This window comes from Gorilla gorilla, chromosome 1, assembly GCF_029281585.2.
Source record: "Gorilla gorilla gorilla isolate KB3781 chromosome 1, NHGRI_mGorGor1-v2.1_pri, whole genome shotgun sequence".
NCBI lineage: Eukaryota > Metazoa > Chordata > Mammalia > Primates > Hominidae > Gorilla > Gorilla gorilla.
In genome coordinates this window covers 15,926,874-15,942,498 of record NC_073224.2, presented here as the reverse complement: position 1 = coordinate 15,942,498, position 15,625 = coordinate 15,926,874, and the positions used below count along the sequence as shown (strand labels likewise).

The 15,625-nt window shown below is 60.4% G+C and overlaps 1 protein-coding gene across 1 annotated transcript in view; it reads left to right on the top strand.

Annotated features, from left to right (window-relative positions):
* LOC129534707 (spectrin beta chain, non-erythrocytic 5-like) overlaps window positions 1–15,625 on the top strand; it is a 30,206-nt gene that overhangs the window by 3,037 nt on the left and 11,544 nt on the right. The window contains 26 exon segments of the mRNA XM_063706817.1: window positions 517–757; window positions 925–1,064; window positions 1,225–1,324; window positions 1,588–1,758; window positions 2,254–2,418; window positions 2,820–3,034; window positions 3,398–3,584; window positions 3,830–4,030; window positions 4,267–4,383; window positions 5,417–5,574; window positions 5,959–6,094; window positions 6,356–6,501; window positions 7,316–7,430; window positions 7,523–7,633; window positions 7,856–8,065; window positions 9,306–9,509; window positions 9,689–9,838; window positions 10,267–10,371; window positions 10,783–10,950; window positions 11,414–11,563; window positions 11,678–11,869; window positions 12,004–12,099; window positions 13,903–14,018; window positions 14,109–14,223; window positions 15,025–15,138; window positions 15,278–15,399. Coding sequence (XP_063562887.1) covers window positions 517–757; window positions 925–1,064; window positions 1,225–1,324; window positions 1,588–1,758; window positions 2,254–2,418; window positions 2,820–3,034; window positions 3,398–3,584; window positions 3,830–4,030; window positions 4,267–4,383; window positions 5,417–5,574; window positions 5,959–6,094; window positions 6,356–6,501; window positions 7,316–7,430; window positions 7,523–7,633; window positions 7,856–8,065; window positions 9,306–9,509; window positions 9,689–9,838; window positions 10,267–10,371; window positions 10,783–10,950; window positions 11,414–11,563; window positions 11,678–11,869; window positions 12,004–12,099; window positions 13,903–14,018; window positions 14,109–14,223; window positions 15,025–15,138; window positions 15,278–15,399 — 3,945 coding nt within the window.

Below are 15,625 nucleotides of genomic sequence, written 5' to 3'. Positions count from 1 at the left end.
GGACAGTCCACAGGCTGTGCCCCTCCTGAGGGCACTTGACAGGTGGTCAAGTGGGCACTGAAATGCATCTGGTCCTCAGCTTGCCAGACTCCAGTACCTGGTTCTGCAGCGGCTCAGAGGAAGTGGAGCCTTGCTCTAATTCACACAAGGGTGTTACCTGTTCCCAAGCCACCTGCTGAAAGGGGCACCTTTTCTAACTGTTCAAAGCCTCCATGGGGGCTTGCAGTGGCCCTGCGGCCAGGTGCTTTTGTGGCTTGCGTGATTTTTCTCTCTCACGCTGTGCTGCCTCCGCATGTCCTCTAGGCTGGGCATCGGCCGTTGGCAGTCCACACTTAAGGACGGCCGGCTGGAGCCGATGGGGGCTTGGGAACCCCTGCATCCTAAGCACTCTACTGGGCCTATCACATTCAGTGTCTCATTCATGATCCAAGATGCGTGAACCCTGGAGGTGAGAGGAGAAGGAGGCTGACGAGGGAGCCTGCTGGGGTTTGACTCTCTGCCTGTCATCCTGGTCAGGCTGCAGCAGCTGGACGCTCAGAGCCAGCCCATGGCAGCCTTGGACTGCCCAGACTCCCAAGAGGTGGCCAACACTCTGAGGCTCCTGGGGCAGCAGGGCCAGGAGCTGAAGGTTGTGTGGGAGCAGAGGCAGCAGTGGCTGCAAGAGGGGCTGGAGCTGCAGAAGTCTGGCCGAGAAGTGGATGGTTTCACTGCCACCTGTGCCAACCACCAGGCCTGGCTGCACCTGGACAACCTTGGGGTATGGAGCAGGAATGTGGAGCTAGGCCGTCACTCCCCATCACTGGAGGGAGCTCATCCCCTTGAGTCCAGAAGCCAGGCTGGGCAGGAGGCCCTTGGGGCAGTGGCGGGTGAGATGGTCCTGACCCCCATTCTCCCAGGCATGACCTCAGGTCTCTGCACTCCCAGGAGGACGTGAGGGAGGCCCTGAGCCTGCTGCAGCAGCACCGGGAGTTTGGACGGCTCCTGAGCACCCTGGGGCCTCGGGCAGAGGCTCTGCGGGCACACGGCGAGAAGCTGGTTCAGAGCCAGCACCCAGCTGCACACACGTGAGCCTGGCCTCAGTCTGCAGCACCTGCAGATGACCCTTTCTCAGCCTGCACAGACGGCCGCCCTGGGGCGGGGAGAGTAGGGGGTGGCGGAGAGTGCACCTCGTGCTGGGGTGGGAGTCCTCTCCCATGCCCTCCTCCAACTCCCCCGGCCCTCCAGGGTCAGAGAGCAGCTGCAGAGTGTCCAGGCACAGTGGACCAGGCTCCAGGGGAGGAGTGAGCAGAGGAGGAGGCAGCTGCTGGCTTCCCTCCAGCTCCAGGTGAGGGGCTGGGCCCAGGTCGCATGAGGCCTCCCTGAAAAGAAAGCCTGAGACCGTACAGAGCTCTGTGCAGCCTACAGAGCACTTTCCTCACGCGCTATGTCATTCATCCTCTCAACACCTTCTGTGAGGCAGGCAACACAGCTCAGGTTTTTCCTGAGGAGGAAAACGGGGGCTGTGGCCACACCACCCTCAGATGCAGGGCTAGGCACCAGCCCCCACCCGCCGTGCTCTGAGACCCACTCTCGCCTGGTTCTTGGCAGGAGTGGAAGCAGGATGTGGCAGAGCTGATGCAGTGGATGGAAGAGAAGGGGCTGATGGCTGCGCATGAGCCCTCCGGAGCGCGCAGAAACATCCTGCAGACACTCAAGCGGCACGAAGCAGCTGAGAGTGAGCTACTCGCCACCCGCAGACACGTGGAGGCCCTGCAGCAGGTGGGGGACACGGGACAGAGGGTGCAGAGCCTCCTTGTCTTCAAATTCCCAACCCTACTGCACCACCTGTTTTCATGGAAGAGTCTTTGAAGGAAAAATCAGCCTCAGCGTGAACCTAGAACCTCCCCCCGCAAGCCTCCTTGATGCTGCTGGCATCCCCTTGGCACCCAAACCAGCCCCAAAGCTGCCGCCATCCATCCCTTCCCCCACAACTCTCCGTGGCAAGTCCCAGAGCCGGCCACCTCTACCAGAACACGGCTCTCCCCAGCCACCAACCTAATGCCGGCTCACCCCGCTCTATTTGCAGGGGTCAGAGGAAAGCCCCCCTACCTGCAGTTTTGGGGCCACGTGAACTGCTTTCTTCCAGGCAGCCCATGGAGTGCAGCTGTGGTCACCCCCTCACCTCCACTGCCAGCCACCCAGGTCCAGCCTGCTGCGGCCACTGGTGGTACCAGCAGCTCAGCCAAACTCCCTGGGCCTTTGTCTCCACTCCAGGTTGGGAGAGAGCTGTTGAGTAGGAGGCCCTGTGGCCGGGAGGACATACAGACCAGGCTTCAAGGCCTTAGAAGCAAGTGGGAAGCTTTGAACCGCAAGATGACTGAGCGTGGGGACGAGCTCCAGCAGGCTGGACAGCAGGAGCAACTCCTGAGGCAGCTGCAGGTCCACTGGGAAGAGGGACAGGGCACAAGAGGGAGACGGAGGCTGGGCTGGGCTGGACAGAACGGGGAGGGAGAAGTCTGGGTGTTCTGCTGACCCTGGCTCTGCAGCCTTTGGAGGCTTCTGGCCTAGGACAAGCTGAGCGTGGCTTTCTGCTCAGTCGGCCAATGCAGGATTCTCTCCTGTGTGCCCAGCGGGTGGTCAGCACCACTTGAGTCCCCCAGGGAAGAAGAAGCGTGAGGGAACAGGGGAAGATTGGGCACTTCTGGCCGAGGGTTGGCAGTGGTGGGGACAGAGCTCCCTGGTGAATCTGGTCCTAAAAGTCCAACAGTCCCAGAGCCCGGGAAGGCCACTTGCTGTGCCATACACAGAGAACCTAATGCAGCTCCATGCGTCCCTCCCAGGATGCAAAGGAGCAGCTGGAGCAGCTCGAAGGGGCCCTACAGAGCTCGGAGACAGGGCAGGACCTGCGCTCCAGCCACAGGCTGCAGAAACGGCACCAACAGCTGGAGAGTGAGAGCCGGACCCTGGCTGCCAAGATGGCTGCCCTCGCCTCCAAGGCCCATGGCGTGGCCGCCTCCCCGGCCATCCTGGAAGAGACCCAGAAGCACCTCCGGAGGTGGGGCCTGTCCTCCCACCCACCTGTGTGTCACTCCTCCATGTGAATTTAAGGTCCCACAAGATGGCACCCACAGGACCGGGGTGTCCAGATCTCCTCCCTTATGAGTAGAGTCATTCTGGGTTGGGAGGGTCGGAGACCCCATTATGCATCCTTAGCAGGACCCCCACAGTGCGGTCAGGCGAGTCATCTAGGCCATGAGGTGGGGCCCTGGCGCCCTTCCACTGCCTCCCTTTGTCAGATGGGGCTTTGCTCTATTCCCTGGTCTTGTTCTTCACGGGCCCTGGCTTGGCCAAGGAAAGAACCAGGAGCCTTGTGCTCACTCTGTTCCCAACCTCTCCCATCTCTTCCTCCTCCTCCTAGGCTGGAGCTTCTGCAGGGGCATCTGGCCATCCGGGGCCTGCAGCTGCAGGCCTCAGTGGAGCTGCACCAGTTCTGCCACCTGAGCAACATGGAGCTCTCTTGGGTAGCCGAGTACATGCCCCATGGCAGCCCCACCAGCTATACCGAGTGCTTGAATGGTGCCCAGAGCCTTCACCGCAAGCACAAGGTAATAGCCCTCTCTTCCTACAGGATTACCGACATCCGCTTCCCAGACCTTAGAAACCCTCTGCCCCTACTCAGGTGTCCTGGCCTCTAAGCCCTCACCCCTGGGTATCCCAATTTCCAAATCTCTGCTCCAGCTATTTTGACCCTGGGGGTCTTGCCATGATTGGGGCCTGGAGCCACATCCATGGCTCTGCTCCGGATGCCCCTGGGTTAAGGGCAGCAGCCTCTCAAGCCACTCTGTGGCAGGAGCTCCAGGTGGAGGTAAAAGCTCACCAGGGGCAGGTGCAACGGGTGCTGAGTTCTGGGTGGAGCCTGGCAGACTCAGGGCACCCCCAAGCCCAACACATCGTGGAGCAGTGCCAGGAGCTGGAAGGCCACTGGGCAGAGCTGGAGAGGGCATGTGAGGCGCGGGCCCAGTGTCTGCAGCAGGCTGTCGCTTTCCAGCAGGTAGGATGCAGAGAGGTGGGGTTGGGGGAAGAGGCAGAAGTCAGGGCTCCTTGAGGGGCCACCTGTGGGACTCTCAGGGAGGCGGATCAGTGGTGGGGGCTCTGGGCTGGGAGCTGATGGGTGCCCCTATGGGCACAGAAGCCCCTTTGATGCTGGAGAGCAGGGGCAGATGTCTCCAGGGCTGACGGAGGGTCCTGTCTGAGATCCTCCAGGTGAGTTGGCCCCACTCTTGGCAGTACTTTCTGGATGTGTCAGAGCTGGAGGGCTGGGTGGAGGAGAAGTGGCCGCTGGTGAGCAGTCGGGACTATGGCAGAGACGAGGCAGCCACCCTCAGGCTCATTAACAAGCACCAGGTACCACGTCCTGAGCCTCCCCTGCAGTGTGGTCTGGGTGGTGATGGACCACGGGGAGAGGGCTGTCACCCTCCCTCTCTCAGAGGCACGGAGCCCTGCTCTTGCTTCCTGGAGACACAGACAGCCCCATCCCCACTGCCCACCCAGATCCCACAGTGCCCCTTCTTCCAAGGCAACCTGGGCACTGTGATGTACACGCTTTCTCCCTTCATCTTCTTACGAGTCTTGCCTCTCCCTGTGGCCTTGGGGTTTCTCTGCCTCCTCTTGCTTCCTCTCTACCCCACCCCTGGCACTTTTCTCCTCTGTCAAGGTCACCTGCCCAGCCCGCTCCACATCTCCCACAGGTGTCTTCCTCCCAGGCTTTACCTGTCATCCTTTGAGTTAACCAAATGCCCTTCATGAAGCCAACCTCCTCCCACAAACATCCCCTGGCTGAAGGGAGGGAGGTCTCGAAGTCCCCTTCCTCACTCCTGAATTCGGACTCCCAGAACCACACAAGCTTCAAAGCCTGGAGCCCACGGCAGTCCCGGTTCCTGCTGTCACTGAATTGTCCTCCTGTCTGGGCATGTTTCCTGCACAGCCCCAGTTGCAGTGTGTTCTGCGACAGGACCTTCAGAGAAGGTCTTTCTAAAGGCCTGTAGCCTTGGCCTCACGGAGCACCCATCTCCCGGCTACACCGGACAGCTTGTTTAACTCTGCCTCTCTCTTACACATGGATGTTGGGGTCCAGTCTAATGCCTCCTGTGCCCTCCCTTCCTTGGCCCAGATTAGCCAGCATTCACCTTTCCCTGCTAAATAATGAGCCCTCAGTGGGCACAGACCAGGTGTTCACTTTATGGAACAATAAGTACTTACTCCATCAGTAATGGGTAGATGGATGCTGGGTGGGTGGATGGATGAGTTGAGGTAGATGGGATGGGCGTGTGAGTGGTGGGTGAATGGATGAGGATTGGTGACTGGATGGGTGGGGGACGGACAGGTGGGTGGATGAGTCACCCAGGCTGAGCCTGGCATGGGTCCTCATGCATCATAGGCTCTACGGGAGGAACTAGCCATTTACTGGAGCTCCATGGAGGAGCTTGACCAGACGGCCCAAACCCTCACTGGCCCCGAAGTCCCTGAGCAGCCGCGTGTGGTGCGAGAGAGGCTCCGGGAGCAGCTGCGGCCACTGCAGGAGTTGGCGGCCACACGGTGAGGACACCATAACCCCTCTCATCAGTGGGTACAGGAGGCCTAGCCACAGCTGACTGTTCCCATGCCATGGCCCAAAGTCAATCAGAACCCACGACCCCAGGCTGTAGAGATGCATTGGGAGAAGGGTGTGTGTTGCTCACCTCTTTCCATAAATTCTTCAGTGAGGCCCCACAACTCCCTGCAGTCCATCTCCCCACGTCCACACCCTCCTCTGCCCCTACACCTGCACTGCTGTGTCTACTACTCCCTGAATCGTGAGCCGCAGGCTTGGACAGAGACCATGAGTAACCCCAGTTTTCAGATTGGCCCCTCTGGCTGGCCCGACTGGCCCCCAGGGGGGTGGGCAACTCACTTCTGGGGAACCACGGGCTGTCACCACAGGCACCGGGAACTGGAGGGGACCCTGAGGCTGCACGAGTTCCTGAGGGAGGCCGAGGACCTGCAGGGCTGGCTGGCAAGCCAGAAGCAGGCAGCCAAAGGAGGGGAGAGCCTGGGGGAGGACCCCAAGCACGCCCTGGTGAGAAGAGGGCCAGGGTCAAGGAGGGTGCCCTGGGGCAGAGCCTATGGGGTGGGGAAGCTGGCTCTGGCGGGGCGGAGGAAGAAGGTGGCAGCAGAGCGGTGAGCCCTGGCTGAGGTGGGGCCTCCTGAGTGGAGTGGGCAGACGCCGTGGCTGTCCAAGCCCACATCACCCAGTTGGGCACTGAGGTGCCTCGATTCCCAGGCTGCTTGACGCCTAACCGGCCGGGGGCTACCCTGTCACCCACTCCCCTCTTCTCAGCACCTCTGCACCAAGTTTGCAAAGTTTCAGCACCAAGTGGAGATGGGCAGCCAGTGGATGGCTGCCTGCCGGCCGCTGGCGGAGAGCCTGCTAGAGCGTGGGCACAGTGCTGGCCCCATGGTCCGTCAGAGGCAGCAGGATCTGCAGTGAGTGCCCAGAGGGCCAGGCCAGCATGGGGTTTGGGGGAAGGAGCTGGGCAGGCAGGGCCCAGAGTGGTAAGAGAGGATGGCATGCTGTGAGGGCCACGCTGGCCCTGGCTGCCCACAGGACTCTGCAGGGGGCCTAGCTCCAGAGAAGCTGAGCCCGCCACAGGCTCTGGTCTGTGAAGGGAGGTGAGGCTGGGTGTGCAGGTCAGAGTCCTGCTCCCAGGATTGAGAGCAGGAGCTGTGGGAAGATGGTGGGGCCAGACATCAGGGCCTTCCCCTGAGCTACCCCAGCTCCTGTGCTCACTCGGGACAGCCCATGCCTCGTGTGGTTCCTAGCTGTCCACTTGGCTGATTTGGATCCACTCCCAGCCTGTGAGCTTTGAGGCAAGGTCATGACTTGCTCATAACCCCTAGCCCAGAGCCTGGCCTGGCAGAAGCCTTAGGAGCTCAGCCAGTTGCAGAGTTAGCGAGGAACGGAGAGATGTGGCCTCTGCCCACAAAGCGTCTGTGATCATAACCTGGGTGACGCACTATGAGTCAAAGCACAGGATGTAAGGAGTATCACAGCACAGATACCATGCAGTGCCGAGCATTACAGCAGCAAAGCACTGAATTCATGGTAAAGCTAGAAGACAGGCTCCCAGGAAGAAGGTGCGTAGGCAGGGCCACAGGCGGGAGAGGTTTTAAGGAGGAGGAGCTTTGGGCAAGTCCCGATACAACTCAGAGAGGAGCGGGCTGACCAGACCTAGCGGGAGGGAGGAATGAGACGGCCCGGCAGCTGATCCCCGGCTGGTCTTCCACACGCCGTGGGCAGGGCCGCCTGGTCGGAGCTGTGGGAGCGGACCCAGGCCCGAGGCCACGTGCTCCGAGACGCCGAGACCTCCCTCAGAGTTCACAGAGATCTCTTGGAAGTCCTCACCCAGGTCCAGGTGTGAGCCGGAGGGGTGGCTAGAAGTGGATACACTCCAGGCCCAGTGCCCACCCTCCATCCCTCATCTCCTCGGCATTCTCCCTTCCTCAGGAGAAAGCCACGAGCCTCCCCAACAATGTGGCACGGGACCTGCGTGGGCTGGAGGCCCAGCTGAGAAGCCACCAGGGGCTGGAGCGAGAACTCGTGGGCACCGAGCGGCAGGTGAGCCCAGCTGGCTGCCTCTCCGACCCAGGCCCCTGCAGCCCCCTCAGGCTGGCCCGCCTGTTCCTCTAGATTTTCCAGTCTCCCTCAGAGCCTCCCATGGGCCTACTGTGCATGGCAGGACGTGGCCCAAGGGGGCCAGAGTTCCCAGGCAAGGGATACATCTGCGAGATAATCAGGAGGACATGACCCTTGCCTCCCTGTTCCCTGCCCCTCCCGCAGCTGCAGGAACTGCTGGAGACTGCAGGCAGGGTGCAGAAGCTGTGTCCGGGGCCTCAGGCCCATGCGGTGCAGCAGAGGCAGCAAGCTGTGACGCAGGCATGGGCAGTGCTGCAGCGACGCATGGAGCAGCGCCGCATGGAGCAGCGCCGCATGGAGCAGCGCAGGGCCCAGCTGGAGCGGGCACGCCTCCTGGCCCGCTTCCACACAGCGGTGAGGGCTCCTGCCCCTTGGGTGGCGTGTGTGTGCATGTGTGTGTGCTGCACCATGCATGGGCATGCACGCATGAGGCCCTCCAGCTCCGGAGGGAGAACAAGCATGGACTCGGGTGGGAGAGCACGAGCACACGGGATGTCAGTCTGGCTGGTCAGGGGCTGAGCACATGGGTGTAGCAGTGACACCTTAGGGTCTGGGTCAGTGCCAGCAAGGTGAGTGGCAGGGCAGTCATGCAGGGTCCCAGCCAGGGCTGGGAGTAAGAACTGCCCAGGAAAGCTCATAACTGGAGACCCAGATGTTAGACAGTGACCTCTGGATCAGTCAGTATCTATTTAATGTCTGTCTTCAGCTCCCTGCTGAAGCCACGGGTGGAGAGAGGAGGGCAATATAGAAGCTATGGAAAGTGGAACTGCTGCCCTCGTGGAGCCCTGCTTCCTGGGGAGATGAGCCCGAAACCCAGAGAATCAGACTGGGACAGTAGGTCCTGGCCACGGGGTGTCCCCGGCATCCCACTGTCCTGGGACCTGGCAGACCAGGAGGCCCAAACTGACACTGCAAAAAGGCTTGAGTTTAGGGACCTAACTCTGCTGATTTGCTAGCAGTGTGAGCTTGAGCAAGGCACTTAACCCTGGGTTTGTCATGCACTTAGAGTTTACAAGACTCTTTGTGCCATTTACCCTTCCTTCCTCCATGCAATGAGATATTTGGACAAGGGCCTGAAGTCCCTCCAGCACCAATCTTGTATAGTTGTACACAAATCAGCAGAAGACTGTAAGGGTTAAATTAGTAATTCAGAGAACAAGGAGAGCAGCGCAATGTCAAATACCAGGGAAGGCTTTGCCCAGGCAAAGGCGGCCAAGGGGCCTTTGAAGAGCAGGTGAACTTTCTTTCCCCATCAAGCAGTCTTGATGGGGCTGATCTTGCTAGCCGTCAGTCCTCTCATGGCCTCATCCAGGTGAGCTCTGTAGAGATGGGAAGGCAGGAGGAACAAAGGGCAGAGATGTGTCGTGGTGAGGGTCTGGCTCATGTAGGGGGTTCGTGGTTCTGGGAGGATCGGGTTGGATGAGAACGGAGAAACCAAGTGACAAAGGGCCACACGTGCCTCACCCGAGGCCCTGACCCAGGTCGGCTCGGGCTGTGTGAGTGGACTCAGGTGGGCTGCAGTTGCCTCAGCACCTGATTTCCTGCTGCCCAGCCCAGCCCTCACCCGGCTCTCCCTCCGTGTCCCCGGGATCAGATGCGTGACTACGCCTCCTGGGCAGCCCGCATGCGCCAGGACCTGCAGGTGGAGGAGAGTTCGCAAGAGCCTAGCAGTGGCACGCTGAAGCTCAGTGCCCACCAGTGGCTCCGGGCAGAGCTGGAGGCCCGGGAGAAGCTGTGGCAGCAGGCCACCCAGCTGGGCCAGCAGGCACTTCTTGCTGCAGGGACACCCACCAAGGAGGTGGGCCCCCTTCCCGGGTGCCCCCACATACCCCAGCTGACCTAGCCTGTGCCTGGCCACCTGGTGCCCTGTCCTACTGTGCCATGCTGGCCTCTCCTCAGGAGCTTCCCTCAGGATCCAGTCCTCACCTCACCCACACCACCCTCCCCAGCTGAGGCTCCTCATGTGTCCATCCCCAGGTCCAGGAAGAGCTTCGAGCCCTGCAGGACCAGCGGGACCAGGTGTATCAGGCCTGGGCACGGAAGCAAGAGAGGCTGCAGGCCGAGCAGCAGGAGCAGCTCTTCCTCAGAGAGTGCGGCCGCCTGGAGGAGATCCTTGCGGCCCGGGAGGCAGGTCCCCTCCCGCCCTCACACTCCGCTCAGCCTCCTGCTCCTCCTTTCCATTCCCCTCTCTGCTCAGTCCCTTTCCTCCTGCCTCTCTGGCTTTTTCTCTAATATGAGGCAGCTGTGCACAAGTCCTTCCAGGTGGCCATGGTGAAGTGCTGAGGCCCCTGAGCGTCCACTGACATCCCCAGCCCCTATCCCAGACTGAGCCCCGAGGAAGTTGGCCAGAGGCTGGTCATGCTCCCCACATGGTGCAGAGGTTGAGGTGTCGCAGCCTCCCAACCTGGACTCCCACTCCTCACAGCTCCATGCCAAGCTCAGTGGGCACTCCTAAGGCCCTGCCATACCCAGAGTGCCCATGGGCACAGACTGCAGCTGGAGGGGCTGGCTGGCTGGAAGGCTTGGTGGCCTCTTTGACTTTTCTGTGGATCCAGGTCTCCCTGAAAACCAGTGCCTTGGGGAGCTCGGTGGAAGAGGTAGAGCAGTTGATTCGCAAGCACGAGGTCTTCCTGAAGGTTCTGACTGCCCAGGACAAGAAGGTAATGGAGTCAGGAGGCCTGGGCGTGGTCAGAGTGTGGTGGTCGGGAGAGAGTCCTGAAGGGGGTCACGGGGCGCTTGGTGCGTTCCTGGAGGCAGTGCTGATGAGCCTGCGAGGCTGGGGGCCTGGTTGGGGTTGACTGCGCAAGTTGTATGTGTGGCTCAAGAAGAGGGCCCAGGGGGAGATGGGCCACACTGCAGAGACCCACACGGGGCATTCGGCTCTGTCCACACCATGTGGTCCTTGGGGAGCAGACTGGTCTGGCTTGTGGCTGGGAGGATCAGACACCCCTCAGCCATGTGGGGCTGAGGAAAGGGCTCCGGGGCCCTCAAAGAAAGGACTGTGAGCCCTGCAGGCCAGGCCCTACCCCAGCCCAGGGTGGGAGAGCAGCAGCTGTGCCCCTGCCCCACAGGAGGCAGCCCTGCGTGAGCGGCTGAAGACGCTCCGGCGCCCCCGGGTGCGGGACCGGCTTCCCATCCTGCTGCAGCGCCGGGTGAGAGTGAAGGAGCTGGCGGAGAGCCGGGGACACGCCCTGCATGCCTCCCTGCTGATGGCCAGCTTCACCCAGGCCGCAACCCAGGTCAGAGGGCACCCCCAGCCCAGGGCCTTCCACTGGAACCACACTCGACAGTTTTCAGCCGCCTTCACACCGCAACACTGTGAGGCGGAAACAGGTTCAGGGGGTGGATGGCTTTCCCAGAGGCTGCCCTGGAGCCCAGAACATGGGATCTAAGCCCCTTTGTGTGGAGACCCCACCAGCGTCCCGAGCTGGTGGGCCAGGGCAAGAGAGGTGGGGAAGGGAGCAGAGCAGCCCAGGGCCCCAGGAGTAGGGGCCACACCTCCAAAATGAGAGCCCACCCAAGGCCCTGCCCGGCTGTCTCCTGCAGCAACCTTCCGGAGCTGGAACCTTCAGGGCTCATTTACCAGGTGCTGCCCGCCCCACCCCTGAGGCCAGCCTCCTGGGAATGGCTGGGGGCTAGGCCTGTGGCGTCTGGGACCTGAGGCTGCAGAACATTGCAGCATTCATGTCCCACCCCCACCAGGCTGAGGACTGGATCCAGGCGTGGGCCCAGCAGCTGAAGGAGCCGATCCCTCCTGGGGACCTGAGAGATAAGCTGAAGCCCCTGCTGAAACACCAGGCCTTTGAGGCTGAAGTCCCGGCCCATGAGGAGGTCATGACCTCTGTTGCCAAGGTAACAACCGGGCCCTCAGCCCCATGCCTGCCCCAAAGTGTGGCCCAGGGGCGATGTCAGTCTTAGGAGGAAGTGCAGCAGGCAAGATGTCCTGTGTCCCCTCTCTCCCTCCAGAAGGGAGAGGCTCTCCTGGCACAGAGTCACCCTCGAGCCAGAGAGGTCTCCCAGCGGCTGCAGGGCCTGCGGAAGCACTGGGAGGACCTGAGGCAGGCAATGGCCCTCAGGGGCCAGGAGCTGGAGGACAGGCGGAACTTCCTGGAGTTCCTGCAGAGAGTGGACCTTGCAGAGGCCTGGATCCAGGAGAAGGTGTAGCCCCAGCTGGGTGGGGGCTGAGAGATGGGGGGAGGAGCCCTCCCTTGACAGGAGGGATCCCCAGCAGCGGGTGCCAGGAGCCTGGGCTGGTGCTCAGAGCGTTCCCTCCCCACCCTCGGCCTTCACAGGAGGTGAAGATGAATGTTGGTGACCTGGGCCAGGACCTGGAGCACTGCCTGCAGCTCCGACGGCGGCTCCGCGAGTTCCGAGGAAACTCGGCCGGGGTAAGGGGGTCTTGCTGGGTAGAGGATGGCCATGCATCCCGCACTGAAAATCCAACTGAGAGCAGGGAAAGAGTGTGGTCTGTAGAGCAGGGCGTGGGCGCCATGCCTGCTCCTCCCATGCCCTCGGGCAGGCTCCCTCCTCTCACCCGCCTTCACTCCTTCCTTTTTAGAATGGGGGTAGCACCCACCTCAGAGGTAAGACAGCACGTGTGTGGTGGCAGGTACGTGAATCTCTAGCTGTGATAAAACTGCATCGACCTATCCCCCACTGCCCCGCACAGATGCATACTTGCAAAAACTGATAAAATCTGAATGAGGTCTGGTCTAGTTGGTAGTATTACACCAACGTCAGCTTTGTGGTTTTAATGTTATCATTATATAGGATGCTGCTGTAAGGGAAGCTGGGGAAGGGCACAGGGACCTCTCTGCAGGACTTTGGCAATTTCCTGGGCATCTATAATTATTTCAAAAAATCTTAAAAAGAATAGGACGTATGCCTGGATGTGGCGGATAATCAGCGCCCACCTTCAGTGTGACTATTTCAGCATCTCAGCGTCTTCTCCTCACCCCACACCCGCCCCCTCACACATACACACACCAAACATCTATTTCTCTTATGTGGTATACAGGGGAAAAAAATGGCAAATGTATTGACAATCAGGTGTTAAAGACCAAATGTGCTAACCTTGTCCCCCGGTACATGTATGTATTACTTTTTAAGAGGCGGCAGTGCTTAAACCTAAGACATCCCTTGTTAATGGTGGAATTTCACAGACACTGTGCCAGATGCTGTAGTAGGAAGAGAGCTAGACTCTAAAGGAGCTGGGCTTGAATCCCGGCTCTGCCGCAAAGGAGCCAGGTTAGCCTCTGAGCTCTGCTCCGGCATCTATAAAAGGAGGGGAATGTCCTTCCCTGCCTACCTTGCATGAGGCACTTCATAGGAAAGTGCTTTGGAAATTTAAACAAGCTCTACAGATGCCAGAGGCAGGAGATCTGCAATCACACCCTGCGGTGGACCCGCTCCCTGTGTACCTTTAAACCCCATCCAGCGTCCAAGCAGCACCAGCCTCAGCTCAGATGAGTCCTGGGGTGGGGACACCGAAACCCCAGGAAGCCAGAGCTCACTGTTCCATTCCACAACCTCCCTTTGCTTCTCTTCATCCAATAAACTGAATTTTCATTTTAAAAGTTTCTGTGGCTGGGCACAGTGGCTCATGCTTGTCATGCCAGCAGTTTGGGAGGCCAAGACGGGCAGATCACTTGAGGTCAGGAGTTTGAGACAAGCCTGGCCAACATGGTGAAACCCCGTCTCTACGAAAAATACAAAACTTAGCCAGGCTTGGTGGCAGGCACCTGTAGTGCCAGCTACTCGGGAGGCTGAGGTAGGAGAATCGCTTGAACCGGGGAGGTGGAGGTTGCAGTGAGCTGAGATTGTGCCACTGCAACAACAGTGCAACAGAGGGAGACTAGGCAACAGAGGGAGACTCCGTCTCAAGAGTCTCTGTTAGTGAGCATGTGCCCACTCTCCCCCTCCTACATGGTACCCAGCGCAGGGATCCCATTTTCTGGCCTTTGAGATGACTCTGGGGCTGCAGGCTCCAAGCTGATCTTGCTCACTTCACCTGGACGGGTTGACCTCAGGGACCTGCCGCAGTAGAGGAGGCAGGAGGCAGTTCTTCCCACTGCCCAAATATGCAGTTCCTTGGGCTCCGGGGCCCAGGCATGCTTCCAGTGCCTGCTGAGGTGGGAAGAAGGGGCTCTGCGTGGGGGGTGCCAATGCCCTCACCCATACCTCCCCTGCAGGACACAGTGGGTGATGCCCGCATCAAGAGCATCAGTGACTTGTCACTGCAGCTCAAGAACCGGGACCCTGAGGAAGTCAAGATCATCTGCCAGCGGCGAAGCCAGCTCAACAACAGGCCAGTCCCAGGCTGGGGAGAACCAAAGGGCCGGGAAGAGGGGTGGAAGGCCACCTCAGGCTCCACATGACACCACCACCCCTTGGCCAGGTGGGCGAGTTTCCATGGCAACCTGCTCCGGTACCAGCAGCAGCTCGAAGGGGCCTTGGAGATACACGTGTTGTCCCGAGAGCTGGACAATGTCACCAAGAGGATTCAGGAGAAGGTACGTGGTGGAAAGAGGTCCTGGTGGGGGCTGTGAGCAAATGCAGTCAGGGGAGGGGGCGCTGCCTAGAGTCTCCCATGCATCTCCCCCCTCACTGGCCTCTCCTGTTCAGCTGGGTACTTGGAGGTGGGTCCCAGCAGGTCTGCACCAGGGACATCTGATGGGCTGGCCCTCAGGATCAACTCAGGACCATAGAAGCACCCATTGCAAGCTCAGTGGGGGCTTCCCTGTCTCCTTTCTCCCCCAGATCTGGTCCCCAGATACATGGCAGGTCCAGAGGCCAGAAAACACACTCTCTGTTTCCTCCCATCCCTGAGGAAGCCCAAACCCTCGGGAGGTTTGCCCTGGGACTGTGTACACAACCACAGAGCCCCGGGCTGGAATCTGGCAGAGTTAGAACCCGGTCCAGGAAGCCCTCGTGTGAAACAGGTGCTGCTGCCTGTGCTGGGCATGCCTGGCTGTTTCCTCCGCTGGCTTCTGCCCTCAAATGACGGCACAGGCCTGTCTGTCCATCCTTGCTCTATTTTCTTTCTCGCTCCTCAAGGGATGAGAGTTGAGTGAGACTGTACAGGGAAGCAGCACACACGTGAGGTTCTTCCCTCAGAGGAGACTCCAAATCCAGAGTTGCTCCTCAGAATCGTCCCCCTCACATAAGGAAGAGATCTCTGGCCCTCAAAGCCGGGGCCAGGAAATCACGCTAGGGACTTGCTGTGCACACAGAAGCCACTGGTTGGGCCCTTTCCCAGGAAGGAGGAGCCGAAGCAAAGGCCCAGCAGGTAACCGGCCGTGCCCCTCCTCCAGGAAGCCCTGATCCAGGCCCTGGACTGTGGGAAAGATCTGGAGAGCGTGCAGAGGCTGCTGCAGAAACACGAGGAGCTGGAGCAGGAAGTGCACCCCATCCAGGCCCAGGTGGAGGTGCGTAGCTGGCTGTAGAGCTGGGCCCAGGGCATCTCCTCAGTAGGACCCTGGGCACAAGTGGGGAGGAGGGGCTTTGGGATGCCAGGGTGGCCCAGAGCTCCCCTGCCCCAGCCTCTGACACCGGCTTCCCCCACAGTCCCTAGAGCGTGAAGTGGGCCGCCTCTGCCAAAGAAGCCCTGAGGCAGCCCACGGCGTCAGGCACAGGCAGCAGGAGGTGGCTGAGAGCTGGTGGCAGCTCCGGAGCAGGGCCCAGAAGCGGTATGAACCCGCAGGCCTTACCCTCGCCGACCCATCCTCCAGCATCTCAGTCCCCACACCTCCCCTCAGCCCCTGTGTTCCCCTAGGATTCCTTCTCCACCCTTCAAATAACTGTACTGTCCTCCCAGTACCTCCCAGCCCGTGGGTCCTCCTGTGGTTGAGGGGATTAAGGGACAGAAGACACCAGTGGGCATGGGGGAGAGGGGTTCGAAGGCCTGACGACTAG